The 20631-nt window shown below is 38.1% G+C and overlaps 1 protein-coding gene across 1 annotated transcript; it reads left to right on the top strand.

Moving 5' to 3' along the window:
- The first annotated feature begins 9420 nt into the window (after nucleotides 1-9420).
- On the top strand, nucleotides 9421-20520 carry zgc:158260 (uncharacterized protein LOC571389 homolog). The gene is made up of 8 exons (XM_036598608.1): nucleotides 9421-9639; nucleotides 10810-11182; nucleotides 13304-13476; nucleotides 15786-15963; nucleotides 16167-16364; nucleotides 19879-20019; nucleotides 20145-20222; nucleotides 20312-20520. Exons 1-8 carry the CDS (start codon nucleotides 9584-9586, stop codon nucleotides 20411-20413), a joined length of 1299 nt encoding a protein of 432 aa, XP_036454501.1. The 5' UTR covers nucleotides 9421-9583; the 3' UTR covers nucleotides 20414-20520.
- Nucleotides 20521-20631: the final 111 nt, after the last annotated feature.

Raw genomic sequence — 20631 nt, 5'->3', positions numbered from 1 at the left:
GTTCAATACAAGACCATAAGACAGTCAAAGCAATATTTAAGAAAATATTCAATTTACACTGGAAAATGAAACCGGTTTTAAAGTTAACAGTATACTATTACATGCAAAAGTTTGGAAGCCCCAGGCAAATTACATGTTTTGTTGATTTTCTAAGTGAAAATAAGTCAACAAGTCCTCTACAGAGAACACACTTATGCTAAATTTAATGCACAATTACTGTTTATTTGCTGAATTAAATTTTTTGGAAAAAATAAAACATATCATTTTATACTTTTTATTTTATGTTATATTTAGCTCAACGCATTAAACTAAGCAAATAAACAGAACTTGTGCACTAAAATTTGCAGATGAAAATGCCATGCTTACATTTATTCTCTGTAGAGGAAGTGTTATCTTGTTTTCACTTAGAAAATCAGCCAGATGTTTGAAAATTTGAATGGGATTCTTCAAACTTTTGCATAAGATTGTATTTAATATTTCTCATTTTGAGAGCAATAGAAGAATATTACGACTATTCAGTCCAACTTTTTTAAGAAAATCATATGAAATTGTGTCTCAAACAAATAAGGCTTGAAGGAAGTAAAATGATCTTCCAGTGCAGTAAGATATTTTTGCTTTGTAAGATACTTTAAACAAGTAAAAAAATTGAGAAATCACTGTAATATTTTTAACAAGAATAATATTAGAAACATTGTCTACATTAAGGTGTTTTCACTTGCCAAGACATAGTTTTTTTGCAATGTAGCATATCTAGGCTGTATGAAGATACAGTGGAAGGCTTTGAACAAAAGATAAAACAAGGGAATAAGTGCACCATTATACTAGACCGGTAGAAAAACATCCTGAATCTTGCGAGGTTTCCTCCAGGACATTTAGCCAGACCGGTCAGTGAGTTCTGATGAGCTGCTTCAATTGGTGAAATATGTGAGTTATGAATAGGGCTTGACTGCTGATGCTGATATACACAAATATTTGCATTTTACACTGTCATTTGAGACAATAACAGTGCAAAAAGGAATAAAAAACTATGTGCAGAATTTGTTTGTGGATTTGTTTCTGTGCAGTGTGAGGTTTCTGTTTGAATCAAGTACAAACAAACACCAGGAAATGTTATCTGCCGAGTTCCTGGTTGTCCCGTTGGTCTGATTGTACTTTGTTATCAGGCTAACTGCAGTACTGATAATTTTTAATGTTATGAAATCTTAAAAATACAGTACTGTGCAAAGGTCAGAGACCACCCATCATTTATTTAATCCCCAGTCAAAATGGCCATTAAGTACAAGCTTTATATATTCAGCTGCAGGTAAAAAAAATAACAAACCTTGTCATTTTTCATTCTTTTTTTGTTACATAATTTGAACATGCCAAATGTCCTTTACACTTTTCAGATCACTTGTTTTAATTTTTTCAAAGAAATCTGCAGGGATATTTTTCTACACCTCCAAAGTTCAGTCTTGGAGGTTTTTTGCTGCTTCTCACGATCCAAGTAATCCCAAACATCTCCAGGTCTGGTCCATTGTTCTGAGAACACCAGCAGCTTCCATGATTTGCAAGTTTTCTTCTAGTCTTTTTCTCACTTAGGGCTTCTTAACAGCTACACATCCTTTCAGACCCTTATCACTGAGTTGTCTTCTCACAGTAGAAGGATGGACAAAAACACCTGTGTTTTTTGGAGATCTGAAGCAAGAGTGGAGCTTGATTTTCTCCTCTCTCTCAAAGATGAAAGCTTTAATTACTGATTATCTGATGCTGATAGCTTTTTTGGTGGTCTGCCAGGCCTTGGACATTTGAAAGGAGTCCCATTTTCCTTTCTAATCTCCTCAGAATTATCTCCAGAAAAATAAATCATTTGTATTTAATGACCATTTTGACTGGGATAGGGTTAGCTTGTTTTGACAATTTTTTTTTGTTATGTTCACTGCATTTAAAATGACACCAAAGGAAACCTTGCACAGTACTGTAAAAAATGACCGAGCATTTACCACATTTCCAAAAAGGAAAAGTACCATTTAGTTTTTATGTATTTCGCAAATGATACACTATATGAACAAAAGTATTGGGACACCTACACATTACACCTATAGAAGCTTTTATGACATCCCATTCTAAATCCATAGGGATTAATATGGAGCTGGTCCCTTCTTTGCAGCCATAACAGCTTCCACTCTTCTGGGAAGCATTCTACAAGATTTTGGAGTGTGTCTGTGGGAATCTTTGTCCATTCATCCAGAAAGGCATTTGTGAGGTCAGATACTGATGTTGGACGAGAGGGCCTGGCAATCTCCATTCTATTTCATCCCAAAGGTGTTTGATGGGGTTGACGTCAGGGCTCTGTGAGGGCCGGTCAAGTTCTTCCACACCAAACTCACCCAGCCATGCCTTTATGGACCTTGCTTTGTGCACTGGGACACAGTCATGCTGGAACAGAAAAGGGCCTTCCCCAACTGGTCCCACAAAGTTGCAAGCATAGAATTGTCCAAAATGTGTTGGTATGCTGAAGCATTAAGATTTCCCTTCACTGGAACTAAGGGACCTTGGCCAACCCCTGAAATACAACCCCATAGCATCATCTCTCCACCAAACTTTACACTTGGCACAGTGCAGTCAGGCAGGTACGTTCTCCTGGCATTCGCCAAATCCAGACTCGTCCATCAGACTGCCAGATAGAGAAGCGTGATTCATCACGCCACAGAACATGTTTCCACTGCTCCAGAGTCCAGTGGTGGCATGCTTTACACCACTCCCCCCGATGCTTGGCATTGTGTATTTTGATCTTAGGCTTGTGTGTAGCTGCTCGGCCATGGAAACCCATTTTGTGAAGCTCCCAATGCACAGTTCTTTTGCTGATGTTGCATCCAGAGGCACTTTGGAACTCCTTAATGAGTGATTCAACAGAGGATAGGCATGGTGTGCTTCAGCACTCAATGGCCCCACTTTGTGAGTTTGCATGGTCTACTGCTTCGTGGCTAGGCTTTTGTTGCGCCTTGGTGCTTCCATTGCACAATAATAGCACAGTTGACGGGCAGATCCAGCAGGAGAGAAATTTCACAAACTTACTTGTGGCAGAGGTGCCATCCTATGACAGGCCACATTTAAAATCACTGAGCTCATCAGTACAACCCACTCTACTGCCAGTGCTCGTCTATTCAGACTGCAGAGCAATGTGCTACTGTTATTGACCCAATGGGTGTGGCTGAAACACCTAAACACAATAACTTTAAGGTGTGTCCTAATATTTTGTCTATATTGTGTATATACTGTAGTTAACTATGTATTGGGTGTCTCTCAACACCGCCATAACTAAATATCAGTATGTATCTGTTACACCAATACTAGTACCAGTACAGACATCATCACCCAATTTTACTTCAATATATAACCAAGTCAATGCATTCTAAAACACCATTGACATCATTGTGTTTATGATTATACGATCGTGTATCTGATAAACAACTGAGGCATTTTAAGGTCAAGTGTCTTGCTTAAGAGCTTTTGCTATCAGTGTGTTATCAGCTAGGATCACACCCATAACCACATGGTTCAAGTTCTCTGACCGCTGAAAGACTGACCTCACCCACTTCATCATGCATATAGTGACCACGGACTGCTGATCATGAATAAAAACGGCTTGGCTTGCCACAGTATGAGTGAACGTGGTCACAAGACACATGTCTGTGTATGAAGACACATCCATGAGGCAGCATGTTTATTTTGAGTAACATTAATGGCTCCAATGAGTGCATTACAGACCAGCTGCCCATGAGCTATAAGCTTGGCTACAGCTCATGTGAGAGGGTCCTGTGATCAGGGTTTGTGAGGAGCATGCACAGGACAAAAGAAAAATGATAGGTTTAACAAGTTCATTTGCCTGCAGTTACGGTCCCATTCATCTTTAGCCTGGAGGATGCAGCATCCATGATTTCCAAAAAGAATTTCAAATGTTGATTCGTCAGACCACAGGACACTTCCATTTCGCCTCAGCCCATCTTAAATGAGCTCGGGCCCAGAGAAGGCAGCAGTGTTTCTGGATCCTGTTTATATATGGTTTCTTCTTTGCATGGTACAGTCTTAACTTGCATTAGTGGATGCAGCTATGAACTATACTGTGACAGTGGTTTTCAGAAGTGTTTCTGAGCCCATGCAGTGATTTCCACTACAGAATCATGTCTGTTTTTAATGCAGTGCTGTCTGAGGGCCCGAAGATCATGGCAAGCCAATACTGGTTTTCAGCCTTGTCTCTTGCATAAGGAGATTTCTGCGGATTCTCTGAATCGTTTAATGATATTACATACAGTAGATGATGAAATCCCCAAGTTCCTTTGCTACTTAATGTCTAGAATCGTTATTCGTGAATTGTTGTACTATTTTCCTGCTCAGCCTTTCACAGAGTGGTGAACCTTTCCTCATCCCCATCTTTACTTCTAAAAGACTTTCTGGGATGTTTTTTTTTTTTGTTACTGACTGGAAATTAATTAATGTTAATTAATAGTTATTAATTAAGTCATAACCTCCTTAAAATCATTAATGAGCAGTTACAACACACATAAAGCTCAGATCTTGCTGGTTGCTTATCTTACTTTGTGTTCTCCATTAGCCAGCATTAAACCTGTCAGCCTTATCAGATGTTCATAGGTCACTTTTGCCCTTTTATTAATGTGTTATAACTATGTATTAATGATTTTTAAGGTGATTTTTATGACCTAATTAATAACTATTAATAAACTAATGCTAAACAATTCATACGCTCTTTATGAGGTTAGTCTTACTGTAATGGGGTATCATAATGTTAACATCCAATTCTGTTATTTTATGAAATAGGGAAAAATTTGTTTTCTCCATGATATGGGCTATTTAATAATATTCAATGTCCTACTTATTCTTTTTGCACACTCTTAAAAATAAAAGGTCCCAAGTGTTGTATGGAGTAATACTATAGAAGCAGCATGCTCAAAAAAAGGTCAATGGGTGGTTCTTTAAAGGAATACTCCAGCATTTTTCAACCTAATTTTTATCTGCCGCTTCTGTAATATATTGCCAGTTACCACAAGCAATAATTTTGATGAGTTTCTCTGTACTTAAAAACATCAGAAACCTGTTGACTCAAAACATACTTATAATAAAAGCTAATGGGCAGCTTTCTATTATATCGTAATGTGTTTTGAGTTAATAGGTTTAGTGTTCTTTTTCTAGTGCTGGAGTATTTCTCTAAAGAACTGCTCACTGAAAGGTTCTTTAGAGAAGCAGACATAACTGTTGTTCTTGGCGTTACTCCAAAGAACCCATTTGTCTTCTTAATTTTTAAGAAAGTATGTGTAGTTTTTAGAAGGAAAAAACAAATTCTCTGGCTCTTCACTCCAAAAGAATTCTTATTTTGCACTTTAATTAAGAGGAATGTATATTTTTAAGAGGAATTCTACTGCTTATACAAAATCTCTACATAATCCCAGGTGTCATTTACAGTCTGAGGAAGTGAAACGTTCTGTTCTAGAGAAACTTACTGTCTCAGATTTCTTTGGATTGGTGGTGCTCAAATAAATGCACATGACCAACAAACACTCGCTATTTCTCATTAGTCATGATCATATTATGCTTACTTCATCGCACACCCTCATGATGTCTTTTATTATCTATTACTTTTATTATTCATGTTTATTACCTGATACTGTTTGATATTCCAAGTAATCTCATGTGATAGAACAATTTCACAACTGATAATCATGCATCATTATCCAAACTCGACCAGAAAGCTTTGCTCAGTAAGGCGGACAGTTTTAAAGCTGAGGTTGCAAAGTTGTAATGAAGAGTGAGAGGACAGTATTGTCCTACTTACTGAGCTCTAACTGGTGGTTCGGCTGCAAACAGAGCTTCTTCTGTCTCTTTCTCCAAACGTGAACTCACTTCCCAGCCTGCTTATGAAGCCAAGCCTTTATTACATGTACACAGCACACAGGACCACTTGCATGTCCGGATATGTGATATATCAGCTAAATTGCTGCAGTGTTTATGTTTGTGTTCATTCCATACATGTCTGGCTTTTGGTTAAACTTAATTCAGTACTGATTAAAAAGCAGACAGCACTTTCTTTAACCTCTTAAACCCTAAAGGCCTGTATGTGGGCCCACACTTCAATAACACAACAACATAACCTTCATTTGTGTCATTTATACACATATTTTCAGGCTCTATATGATTTTTGATTCCTGGGTCAAAATCTGAATCAGTTTAGGAACTTCAGGTGTTAAAAATATTTTGCTTCTACAGATCTCTAAGTACAGTTTAAACAGGTTCAGATAGAACATCGTATTTGTCATACTCTGATATTCTCATAGCAACATTATCTGCAAATTGTGTCAAAAATCCAACAGATATTTCTCAAGATTTGACTTTAAGACTGTTTTTGGACCATTAAAGCAAATTGTAGTGGTTGTAATAGCACCATTTTGAAGCAAATAATCAACTCACTGCAAATGCTAACCAGGCTAAAGTACAGTCTCCACAAGGCGGAGTTAGTTTTAACATAGTCAACAAATTCAGAAGTGCTCATGGTAAACAGTATTTTATGCACAGATTCATCCAAACATACTATTGATATCACTGATCATATTTATTTGGATGCATGTATTTTTGTGTATTCAAGTTGAAAAGCTTGTTTGGTTCAAACAACATAGAACCACATTGAATTAATTGTTTTGCATTGAGTAGACTTTTTAGCGGCTGTTACAACTAGCCCTATTATAATTGCCCTCCTGCCCACCCCCCAAATGGTATGTTCAAATGACTAAATTGCTCACAAATGGTAGGTGTTTGAAACAAAGTTTATGTTTTCTTTTGTAGCAGAGATGTGTAAGTTGCTTATGCACTGTTAGAAATAAAGGTTCTGTGCAGGTACGTTTTTCATTTATTAAGGTACAAACAACGTAAATGTTCCCTCAAAGGTACAACAAAGGTTTTAAGGTCCAATTGTGTATCTTAAATAAGTTTTTCCCAGGTGATTAATACATATTTGTAAAAAAAAAAGCCTGGAGAAGAGACGGGGTGTGTGGAGTCAATACAACTTATAAAATATAATTTCAATGGATTATGGTACAATTATGTTCCCTGACAAAAGGTACTGAGATGTACTCTTGAGGGTACCACCCCAGTGACAAGAGGGGTAGGTTGAGTGTTAGGTTGGGCCACCTTCTTCTCTAATACACAAATTGGTTTGGCTTGGTTAAATAAAAGTTCTCAAAAAAACTTTACAAAAAACCTATATGAAAATAAGCCCCAAAAATCACAACCCCAAAAATGGTGGTTGAAAAACTGAAAAAAGCCAGTCATTTGACTGCATTGAGTGCATAACATAAGCCACTCCTCTTCCAGCTCACTATACTCTGATAGGATCCAACAAGATGCCTAGTTTAGATCACGGACAGTAGTTTCAATGAACAATGGCAAATGAGAGACCCTCAGATGAGGCCGAGGTTACTGTTCTAAACATAGGGGTGGGTGATATGACAAATATCTTAAAGGCAAAAACAAAACACAACAATACTTTGACACAGAGACACTGCATTTGTGGTGCCACATTTAAAAACTGCCATCAAAAGCTCTGTTGATTTTTATTCAACATTTTACATACTGTCTTAAATCCAATTAAACAGGACAAATGAAGCTGTTTTTGTGATGAAACATGCAGCTGGTTACTCTTTTTTAAATAATAACGATATCCACACATGCTCGGAGAAGCATACGGTTTATCACAAAAACAAAATTTATCACGAGAACGTGAAAATATCATTTTGCGCAGCTAAATCTTAACCTTAGTATATTTTTCTATTTTAAACATTGTATCGAAAACCATTACACCCTTCTTGAATAGTAAGCCTAGAATTTAAGGGGTTAAATCCCACTCAGAAGTGCATCCTGTAATCACCTAAACTAGTGTTTCTCAGTCCGGTTTCCGGAGTAGCTCTGATTTGTAGTCTACGCTTTTGCCTGCTCTAACACACACAGTTCAACTCAGAAAGACCCTGTTAATGAGCTTGTTAATCAGATGTGTTTCAGCCAAATCAGATGATGAACAACAGTTTGATAAGACTGAGGACTGTCTAAAGAACATGACAGATTCAGACAGAATAGAGATGTTTTACATGGTCCACTGGCTACAAAACTGGTGATCTACCAGATCGTTCATCTGTCTTTTTCTGATTTTTAACATGAGCTGTTATCTTCTCTTACAGATCTTTTCCTGTTTGACCTGAGTGCCACTGTTAAGCACTCTCGAGGGCGTCACAACTGTGGGGAGTGCTGAAAAAAACTTAAGAGGAAAAAACAAAAAAGCTTTGGTGTACCGTTTTAATTGGGAGGAAGAGGGGCCGAGAAAGACTGCATTTGCACAAGGCCCAGAAATTTGGAACACCCCTGATTTCTTTTGTTAATGTGTCCCATTTGTATTAAAGGGGAGCTCAGGGGAGAATAGAGGTCTTCTCTGTTATGCTTACCATGTTCTTGTAAAACTGAACAGAAAAATCACTTTTCAGCTTTATAAGATGTAAAAGTAGTTTTTTCTTCTTCCACAAATAACATGAAGAGCAAAATGAATGATGAGACTGAATAAAAGTACTAGATAAAAGGCTAGCAAGATTAAAACTAGAAAACCCTCTCCTCTCAACATTTCAACAAACTTGCATAAAACCAGCCTTGCACAGAAAGGCAAAAAGGGTTAATTAAGACCAAAAATGACAGACCAGCAGGATAAAACTAAAATAGCTGTTATGATGGTGACTTAGACTGATTCACAGACATAACAAAGACTCATTCTTGCAACTAAGCACACTGTTATAGGTTAAGTTCAGTCAACAAAGATGATGTCCATGTGGCGTCCAAAACAGTCGCTTTCAGGCAAGTCCAAGGCCAAGGCCTCAAATGCTTTTGAATAATCTCCAAATCACTTTCCCCTCAGGCCACGCCTTCTCCAGGAACAACCACCCTGTAAACACCATAATGTTCAGAAAGCAGAAGTAATGGAGATGAAACAGAGCACAAACCTATGATGGCCTCAAAGAAGCAGAAAGACTAAAGAATTATATACTTAAGTGTTCAAAAAAAGTACAGACCCATGTGCAAAGATATAAGGACTAACATAATGATCATACTTTATGACTATGATTATATGGATTAAAGCAATTGGCACAGTGGCCTGCATGGATAATCACAAAAAGGACATGTGAGAATCAGAGATTTGGGGGGAGGCTGGAGAGTTAGACTTCCATCCATTACAAACCTAAAATATGAAGATCACAGCCCTAAAAGTTAGAATAGTTGTGTGTTCCTTAGTTCTTCAATTAATATCCAGTACAGCTGTATTTGATGGCAGTGCTCCCCCTAGCGGTGGCACATTTCAGGCGTGGGCGTGGTCTGACTCCATGGCAACCACAAGCGCTCACTGGGCTCATCTGAATAGCTCTGTTAGCCAAACCTGGACAAATCTCGAAACACTTTCAGTTTTCAAACCACTAACTTTAATTATATTGAATTCATGTAGCCTACAGAACTCAGATCATGTAGATTATTCAACAAACCCGCACAAAAAAGCTGAAAGATGACCGAGAGAAAGTGTCCCGCAGGACTCGGAGAGGGCGCTCCTCTGCATCCCTGGTGAGTAACGTACACTGGAGCCTGGCTTCACTAACACAAGAGCCAACTTCACATTCCTAAAGTGTGCTTAAGTGACTTTGTCCAGGATTATAGCTGCGATTTATAATGTAAAAAATTTACAGTGGTTTATATTTTAAAAAAAAAAAATTTAATTCATATCCATTGACTGTAAGTTTGTGTGGGCTCAAATAAAGTGGAACAAATGTTACTTAGATGTTGCTGTATGTGCTGAATATGAATAACTGTGTTTAACTGATGTGACCGTCACTGTGGGACTGGAGCAAAAAAAAGAGCTCATGTAAGTATAAAGGCTCAGTATTTCCAGTCTGAATGTAGGGCTGTAGTTTGGTCCAGAAGTGTGTAATCCTGGTCTACAAGTTTAAAATAGGTTTTGACAATGATTTAAAGCAGCCAACAGACCTTTTATCAGTGCATTATCATTGCTAGAATAAACAGCATAGACCAGCATTTCTGGTCACCAGTAAAACCAGCATATGTTGTATTTTGTATGCTGGTATGCTGTTCAACCAGTATGACCATGCTGGGTGACCAGCTAAACCAGCACTAGACCAGCATAAACCAGCATTTGGAAATGTAATATGTACGGATGCCCATTCGGCCATTTAGTTAGTCATAATAATGAGAACGTTTTCCATAATTATGACTTATTGTCTCAGAATTATTACTTGCTATCTCATAATAATGAGATCCTGTCTCATAATTATGACTTAGCATCTCGTAATTATGACGTGCTATCTCATAATAATGATATTCAATATTATAATTATGACTTCATATCTCAATTATGACTGACCATCACATAATAATGACCATATCATAATTATTACTCACTTATTACCTCACAATTTAGGAGCAAATGTTCTCATTATTATAAGATAGTAATTATTATGATATATTGTCATAATTATAAGAAACCTTATAATAATTATGAGAAACTAAGTCATAATTATGAGATTGTAAATAAAAGTATTTAGAAATAGCAGCTAATTACAATTACTTTAGTCATTATTTCGAGCTATTAATTCAATATTTCCACCTACCTGTAGCAGAGGACAGAGCGTTTTTCCACTTCTACCTGATAGGAACAGAATTCACCCTGCTTGTCCGTTTTATGCTGTAGGTTCATACCTTATCTCTTCTTTTATTCAGGTATAAGGAAAGATTACGTACCAAGTGTCTGAAGGATCCAGTGAAGAAGCAGCAGCTGAGCGGGGCTCTGGATGGCCGAGGTTGGCGCTTTCTGCACCCGGGTCAGGATGATTTCAGAGACGGATACCCGGCGCTCCGGGGCGAGGCCCTCACTCAGCCTCAGCGCGGGACGGGTCCTCCAGTACTGGGGCTGGTTAGCCGGGCCCGTCCGGCCACATCACCGAAAAAACGCTTCACCAAAGAGCAGGCCTGCTTCTCCAAACTGAACTGCCTGCGACAGGCCCGGCGCCAGTACGTGGAGGCGGTGGAGCAGAAGCTCAGCGCTCACCCACTCGCCCTGTACCCTCATTTAACAAGCGGCCTGCAGCCTGAGGTAACCGCCATATTACCCACAGGCTAACACAGCTAGCTAACAGGTTTCTCTAAATCCATTTCACAACACGATACGGGAATAACGCTAAATATCTTGCTAGTTAATGGTTACTGAAACCAGTCACATTGTTTGTTGTACTGTAGGCTGTGAGCATTATGTGCAGTCAATGTTCTGTCATTTGTTTTACTGAGTTTCAGTTGTTTAACCTGAGTTTAAGAAATGTGCCAATTGGGAATTGACAATATCAGTCAGTAAAGCTAAACACTAAAACTATATATAACTAAAATCTGAACAGTAATATAATTTAATATTATAATAACTGATATTATCGGTTATCTGATTTTTTACCCACATAAAAATGAGCATATAGGATATTAAATGAGTTTTCATATCTGATTTAAGTTGTTTACTCTTTCTAAAACATCATTTTTGCACACATTTTGTACAAAACAATGCAGACTAATCTTTAACTGTGCCACATTATTGATTCACCAATGCATTGTTTTATATAGTAAGGTATATCACAATATGAAGCAATATAGTCGTAATGCTAGTACTCTATCCATATGTGCCCAAGTAGCATTTTGTTTATTTCTCAAAAAATTACAAACCACACTAACAGAAATTCACACGCACCAATGTCATACACCAAACATCACAACCACAGGTAACATTACATAACACTTCACAACCCCCTAAAGGCCCAAGAACAATAGCATTTGTCCGTTTGAACCCCCTGCTGATAGAGCAGTTTACTTGGAAATGTAGGTATGATTGGATATTTTAGATCTAAAGTAATGCCTTCCAGAATGCCTTCCTGATAGCAGTAAATAAAATGCATAACATACTGAATTCAAATGAATGCTTATAGTCCATCTCTGCATGCAAGCCACAGCTTTAAGTTGCTGTTGTGTAGTAAAGCCCTTAAGGTATTCCCATGAGTCTTTTCATGCTTCAGTAATGCTAAGCCATTCATGTATATATTCACAGTGATTTGGAAACACTATACTCAAAAAGTGCTGAGGTTTTTAAATTTGTAAGGAATATTCGTCAGCCAGTTATACTGGGCAACATAGGATCTTTATTTATTATTATTATTATTATTATTATTATTAAGAGATATTTGGTGTGAGGAAAAATTATCTAGAGCTGTCACTATTAATCATTTAGTAATTGAGCACTCTAGCAATAGTTTTGATGCTAAATCTAAATGAAATAATTAATTTTTTTATTGTTTGCACAAAGAAATTGAATTAAATAAATAAAACCTTTTACTTCATATACACTCTTAAATGCAGCAAAAAAAACAGCCTCATATACACAAACATACACACATTTGTAAGATTCCTCCTTTTCAAAGATGCACTCAAAAGCCACTTGTGTGACTAATAACTCACTCTTGTGGACAGTCCTCAGACTTCAAAACAAGGCTTTATAATGAGCTGCTGAGTCCCATTTTATCATGCAAACTGCAAACTAATCACTAAGCCAGTTCGGAGAGAACATACATTTTTACTGATTAATTTTTTTAAATCGAGTAATCAATTTTAGTTAAGTAATCGTGACAGCCCTACAATGATCAACTGCCAATATGTGAGTATGTAAACTATTTGTGCCTCAATTCTGTCTCTCTGATAAAACATATAAACTAAAGCCTACATTGTCCTCCAGTGAAATGAACCCAATCATCTCTGTCTGATGAGTTCAAAACTAAGCGAACAGGGGCACTACCACACTATAAAAATATTATATATATTTTTACGTGCCTGGGCTAAATCTCTCAGTTTGGTGTTTAACTGATTAGTGTGGATAGAAGGTGCCAAGCCATTAGTGGCATAAAACTTGCCAAGACACATTTCTAACACCCGTCCTCATCCACATTTGCATGGACAATAGAACAAACATCTTCCACAATTGATTTGTTCCCAGAAGTACCAGAAGTGCTAGAACAATGAGATTGAGGAACAGCTTTTACAACCTGGAATTCCTCAAACCATTTGTAACATGAAAGGACAGAGTTAAAATTAATTTGCTAAACAGTTCTGGCCTGCACTGCTGAACTCAGAACGAAGGGCCAAATGGGTAACGCTAAGTACCTTCTCTTCCATTTCCTTTACACAGCTGATTAATGACGTACTGTCTGTTCTGGACCCGGAGATGCATGTCAAAAGGGAGTCAGACCATTCCTGTTTTGGGAAAGAAGAGGAATGTAGTGAAGTGAGTGGGGGGAAATGTGAAGGCCCAACCCAAGAGCCTTCAATGGAGGAGACAACCAAAACATCTGCAGGCACAAAGTAAGATGAAATTGTAAAATTTCTGAACTGTTAATATGGGCTGATTTAATTCCATATGGTAAATAATTCAACAGACCTGAGCAGCCTTGAGTAGTAACACATTTAAAAGGCCTTGCATAAGTCCCTGTTTGCAATAATGAAAAATGCGTGAAAAACATGAGCCTCCATAGTAGGGGCGCATACTCCAAACACTTTTTGGAAGCAATAAGTTGCATCCTCTACAGTGACCAAACTTAAATATGGCATATTTCTGCCAGGGCTGGACCCGAATATTCGACTATTCGGATATTTGTTTGTTGTGTAGGTATTCGGTTTTTAATTTTGGGATTTGGATATTTGTGTTTTTTTGCATGAGTGTAGACTACCTATAAAGGAGAACTGCGAAATACGGCAACGTTTGGGGTCCTCAGGAGAAACTTAGAGGACTCAAGATGATAATGTAGCTTTATTTTTAATTTGCTAAAACTCGCGCCAAACACGGTGAGAAGAAGCACAGCCTCTCCAGCACTAACAGCTAAATACACAGCCCTCTGCACTACTCTTGAAAACCCACCACTGCACCTGTATTCAGGCTCTTCAACATAAAAGTCCATGTGCGAATAAACCTGAAACAGCCCAACAAACATTTCTTCTCTTTAAAAAACTGAACTACTTAGAACACGGTGTGGCGATGCCAAATTTTGTCACCACATTCTTGTACTACATTTATACTTTTTAATTTAACTGTTAAAATGTGGAAATATATACCACCTCAGCTCAGACGCCTGACATCTCGCTTACTCACATCAGTGAATGTCAAGTGAATGGCACACTAACACAGTGCTGGACAGCATGTTTTGCCAGGGTTGTGGCAAACAGTGCCCCGCCATACTGGACCCTTACTAGGGCTGCGATGAATGCCCTTCAATCCTTAAGTTAGACCACCCCCCATTTGTACTTAAATAATCAAGTTATAATTACTTACTTTATTGCAGTTATTGATAATTAGTGCTATCACTCAATTCAGGCAAGTATGGAGCGCTTAAACATTCAAGGGTATTGAAGGGTATCAAAAAGACAAGTAATAAGTGAGGACAGGGTGGAGTCACTCCTAGCGAGTTAGTTGATTTCTGTTTATTAGCTCTTATTTTTCCTTCAGATTTTGTTTTCAAACAAAAAAACGTTCACGTTATATATAAGCTAAATATGAATCGCTGCTAAGTCAGTAGTTTTTCTCAAAGTTAGCATATGTAACTTTGAAAACTTTAAAGGTTTTTTTGTACATCTTAGCTTGAGATCATTGTAATGATGTGAAAATTAGTTAATTAAACAATGTAGTAGCTACTTTAACATAAACTTTTTCACAACAGTATGGTCTGTGTTATGTATATTTAAACTTTGTCTTACAAGTTTGAGTGTAATCATGTACTCCATGTTTAATTTCAAACAAGCTGAAAATTTGAATTTCAAAACTTAATTTGAGGCAATGAGTTCCTCAAAACTGAATAAAGTGAGTAAACTGAACTTGTCAGGGTTTACAGTTCAGTTGTCTCTGACTTTAGATGTCGCACTTACTTTAGATGTACTTAATAGTGTTTATTGAAGCAGGTAACTTATTTTTCATTTTCAAAAAATCTGCCAAAATTATCGGCCAAAAGAAAGGGCCATCAGCCAATCTGACTGTAAAGACATCATAGTCAGGCATAAAAATGCATCCCTACTACTCAACTCAAAACAGACCACTGCTGTCTTGCAGGGACATGTGGCTTTTATAAAATTGTGTGTTGAGGCACAACCCTATATTAATTTTATAAAATCCATGAAACTGAATTCGCTGAAAAGCAGAAAGTGATGTGCTGTTTTTTACTTTTGACTGCGGTTTTAATAAGATTTTATCTTACCATGCTGAGATGCTGCCGTCAATCTAGTGTTTATTCTCTCTTATACTCACACCTGACAGTCATGCTGGCTGCTAAGCTCAGTTTTACACATCACACAGGAAACCGTATTTATATACAATGTTGAAGCGAAGCATTTTTATAGTTTGGGATTTTTAGTACCATCCTAGTGCCATCTGCATTTCTCTCTTTCAGTCATATGATATAAAGTGCTTTCAGCAATAAAACCGTAGATCCTTAATACTGGCCTTGTTGATCAGTCAAACAGTGTATCAGTCAGGCCCCATCAGATAATCCATGAGTCTGAAAAACCTCTATGACATCCACATGATTTCATGTGTACTGTAATTATTCTGCAGTCTGTACAATTTGCTACTGGGTCTTATATTCTAACATACTCTGTGTGACATGAATATGTTATTATATCCAAAGACCTCTGATGGAGGGAGTAAAAGGCTTCGATTCTAGGAATTCTTATAAATGGCAGGAAGCTAAGGACACCCGTGCCAAAGAGGACCAGATGGTAAGCGACAAATTCCTCCACTCCCCCTCTCAAGATGAAGACATCAAGAAAGTGACCAAGCTCTTCTGTGACTGGGTCGCTTCGCTGGTCAGTTTTTGCATCACGACAAATAAACTGCCATATTCAAGACCGTAGACCATCATTTCTAAAAGTTGCTCTAAGGATGTTATTAAAATGATATAATTTGAACACACTGGGCTGTTAAGTATGGATGAGTGAATGCCATTCATTCCTATGCACGTTTCCTTATAGGAGCTTTCATGTGTGACCATATGGTTTAACTTTTTCAGGGTGGTGAGACCCACAGTTTGACAGAGTCCACTATTCTGAACCTGTTCTTTAGTGGCTATGAGAAGAAGCCTGCTTTAATGTTCCCTATTCAAGTGCTGGGACCCAACCAAATACCAGAGGAGCTCCGCACCACTGTAGAATGCCTGTGCAAAGATTACTCACACAGTGCACAGCTGAAGGACTCAGAGTTGAACAAGGTAAGAACAAGAATTGCACAGTAATCATTATAATCACAATTATTCTGCTCAATATCGTAATCTTAATCATTTATCACAATTACTCAGCCACTTCAAGGGAAAAAAATTGCTTTAGATGTGCAACACAAAAAAGGCAGTTAAATTGTGCTCAGGTTTTTGTCATGAATACAAGCCTGGAAACATGATATGATAGAATGCAGGTGTTCCCAAACTTTTTCATGCCAGAACCCACATGAAGAGATACTATTTGTCCCACGACAGACAAATATTTTGTGAAGTAAAAAAAGACCTAATAATAATAATAATACATTATACTTATATAGCACTTTTCAAGAACTCAAAGACGCTTACAGGTTTTCAAAATACAGAACAGTAAAGACAAACATGAGACCACGAAGCACAGTCATAACATCGCAAGCAAAAACATAGCAGGACTTGGTAAAAGGGCTGGTTTAAGATTGAGAACAGTTATAAGCAATAGAAAAGAGATAGATTTTAAGTTTAGATTTAAAAGTAGAAACAGAGTTGGCCTGTTGAATATGTGAGGGAAGCGAGTTCCAGAGTCGGGGAGCCAGCCTAGAGAAAGCACGATCACCGTATGCATGTAGGTTGGAAAGTGGGAAAGTGAGTAAACCAGCACAGGAAGACCTGAGAGTGCAAGTTGGTTTGTAGGGAATAAGTAGATCAGACAGGTAAGAAGGAGCAAGGTTATGTAGAGCTTTGTATGTGAGGAGAAGAATTTTGAATTATATGCGGAGATGGAAAAAAGGTGGTTTTAACTACAGAGTTGATGTGTGCACTGAATGAGAGAGTTGAGTCAAAGAGAAGGCCCAGATTTCGTACCAGAGGGGAAGAGGACAGAGTTACATTGTCGATGTAGAGAGAGAAAGAAGACGTTTTAGAGAGAGTTGATTTGGATCCTATAAGAATAAGTTCTGTTTTATCACTATTTAACATGAGAAAGTTGTGCTTCATCCAGGTTTTAATTTCTGTTATGCAGTTTTCAAGCTGGGTGAGGGGTGGATTTTTAATAGATTGAGTGCTTATGCAAATCTGTGTGTCATCCGCATAACAGTGAAAGTTCAGCTTGAAGCTACATATTATGTGGCCAAGAGGAAGCATGTACACAATAAACAAAAGAGGTCCAAGGACTGAGCCTTGAGGGACCCCCTGAGTAACCACAGACGTATAAAAAGTATGGCCACCAAGGGTGACAAACTGTTTTCTGCCAGTCAGATATGACTTAAACCACTCCAGGACAGTGCCCCTAATGCTCAGATCATGCAGCTCACCGTATCAAAGGCTGCACTCAGGTCAAGTAGCAGAAGGATGCTAAGAGCACCAATATCCGCAGACACCAGGAGGTCATTAGTGACCTTTATTAAGGCAGTTTCTGTGCTATGAGAGCGACGAAATGTGGACTGGAATGGTTCAAAGAGGCAGTTAGCTGATTAGTAATACTGGAGTTGGCTAGCCACAGTCCGTTCAAGTACTTTGGACAGGAAAGGGAGGTTAGAAATGGGGCAGTAATTACTGAGTTCTAGTGGATCAAGGCCAGGTTTTTTAATTATGGGTGTGATAGCAGCAATCTTGTAAGCAGAGGGTACCTGTCCATAGAGAAGTAAGTTATTGACAAGACTTGTGAGATGAGGGACCAGGGCAGAAAGACAAGCTTTTTTGTTGGAAGGGGATCAAGAGAACAAGTTGTAGTTTTAGAAGTAGTTATGGTGTATATAATGGAATAAGAATCAACAGTGTTAAAGGTAGAGAGATTAGAGGATGGGGGGCTGGGGCTTTTAGAATGGACAGTCCAGAGGTATTATTAGTAGGGGATAGCAGAAAGCTGTTGATTCGTGCAATTTTTTATTCAAAGAAATGTAAAAATGAGTCACAGAGTGCAGGGGAGGCAGCCACAGAGGTTTCAGGGGGTTTAAATAATTTGGTGACTGTTGAGAAAAGATGACAGGAGTTTGTGTTTGAATTATTAATGAGACCAGAGAGGTAGGCTGATTTAGCTGAATGCAGGGCATCTCTATAAGCTAACAGGTATTGTGTGTGTTTGTTTGAATGGAACTTCCTCAAACTGTTGCCACAAATTCAGAAGCATATAACTTTCTAAATGTCTTTGTATGCTGTAGTATTAAAGTTACCCTTTAATGGAACTAAGGGGTCTAGCCTAAAGCCTGAAAAACAGGCTCATTTTGTGAAGCTCTCCATGCACAGTTCTTGTGCTGATGTTGCTTCCAGGCTGTACTGAGTGATTCAACAGAAGATAGGAAACTTCAAGCTACACACTTCAGCACTCGTTGGCCCTGCTCTGTGCTCGTCAGTACAACCCATACTGGTGCCAGTTTTTGTCTATAGAGACTGCATGGCTATGTGCTTGATTTTATAGATGTTATCAAAGGGTATGGTTTAAACACCCGAATTAGGAAGAGTGTACACATACTTTTGGCCATATAGTGAACCTAGGCCTACATTATTACGTACTGAGTGAGATTGTGGAATAGAAAATAATAAAATTATAACTATAAATGTTCTATACTTCTATACAGTGTAAATTAGAGATGGCATATTGGTATCAATGGGTATCAGTATCGGCCTGATATCAGCAGAATGGATTGGATATCTAAGGGGAAAAAAGAACAAATCCTATCCAAACCTGTAACAAATCTATCCTGCAATAGCACACAGTCACATTGTGTGAAGTGATGCTGTTAGCTATGAATTTCTTCCGGTGTGGTAGGGTGTTTAAAGTGGGGTAGTTAGAGTACTTTGAGTGCAGTAGTTTTTGAAGAAGAAAAAAAAAACCTCTCGGCCAATGCTCTGAAAAGTGATAGGAAAGTAGTATTGGCCCATCTCTAATATGAACACATTAATAAAATTAAGAATATTTTGTTGGACGTTACATGTCATATTTAAGTCTGTTCTGAAGCGTGTTGTTAGCTTGCTAAGTAGGCTTGATAGCTTAGTACTCTGATCAACTTTGCATAATAACTACGTGTGCTTTAGTGAGACCTGACAGATGTTGAAATTGTGCCACTAATTGATTGCTAACTGTACTATTTAAAACTGCTCAATATGGCCGTCTGCAGTGGAGGAAAATATTCTTGATGCAGCTTCCTCATGACCCACTCGTCTCCACACTGCAATCCACCAGTGAGTCGCGACCCCCAGTTTGAAAACCACTAATTTAATGCACCAGAGTCAATAAAAAACAATATCTAATGTTAGCCAAAAAGCTAACTGTACCTAAACTGACCAAAATCACAGCAAAAACAAGCCAATAACATACAATTTAAACTCAGGCTTGCGTTTATGGAATTGTGCAGCATAGTATTAGTTTTAATAACCCATTGTTATTGGGATTTTTAGGTTCATGGCTGCATATTCTTTCTTGGTGTTTTCATCTCTTGCTGTTGTGACTCTTTGATTACATGTGTGTTCATAATTTTGGATTACTACGGATTGACCCGTTTTTTGGTTTTTTTTTTCCTTTCTTCCAAAACGCCAGATCTGTACACCCAATGTAAAGACCACATATGGCGCATGGTATTTAGATCCAAAAACATGGAAGAAGCGGCCTGCTAACAAGCCACTAAGAGACCCTTCAGTGTCCAAGGACCTGGAGCATGAGCAGCAGCCCACAGAGAAGGTGGGACTAATCAGTGCTCATATATAGCGAGTTCTGATAAAGGCAGATAAACGAATAATGTGAAACAAGGCCAGCAAAGTCCATTTTCTAACTGTGACGTCTATTCGTATTTCCCTACTGGACAGGATGAACAACTAAAGCAGATTCATGGAACCCAAGCCTTCAGGCAGTTTATCATCAGTAAGGGACTGAGAATGCCCAGGGTAAGACTCTGTTCGTTCTAGGAACATGAAGAATGAATTAATTCCCATATTTGAATGCAGCTGACATTTACATGCATAATTTCTTGCAGTTTCTCAACTCACTCTTCTTGGAGGAGGAGCAGGAGAACAGGACCACAGGGACGGACACAGTAGCCTCAGCTTCTATGCACAAGGGGACAGCCATGCTTTAAATACATCTCAGCCCTTATTCCTGTGTGGTACAGCTGAGCTGTACTCTAAATTAAGAATTATTAAAGGACAACTGCAACTACTCAAGTTTCAATGAGTTTACAGTGGCAAATGCTCATGTTTCTGATTTGCACAGTATGTTAACAAATGAAACAGGATGCTATTTGTCAAAATCTTGAAACTGTCTTTTAAGCTTTTTTTGTTTACACTTATTAAAGAC

This window comes from Colossoma macropomum, unplaced genomic scaffold (assembly GCF_904425465.1).
Source record: "Colossoma macropomum unplaced genomic scaffold, Colossoma_macropomum, whole genome shotgun sequence".
NCBI lineage: Eukaryota > Metazoa > Chordata > Actinopteri > Characiformes > Serrasalmidae > Colossoma > Colossoma macropomum.
The sequence above is the reverse complement of the archived record's forward strand: the minus strand, read 5'-3'. Positions and strand labels throughout refer to the sequence as shown.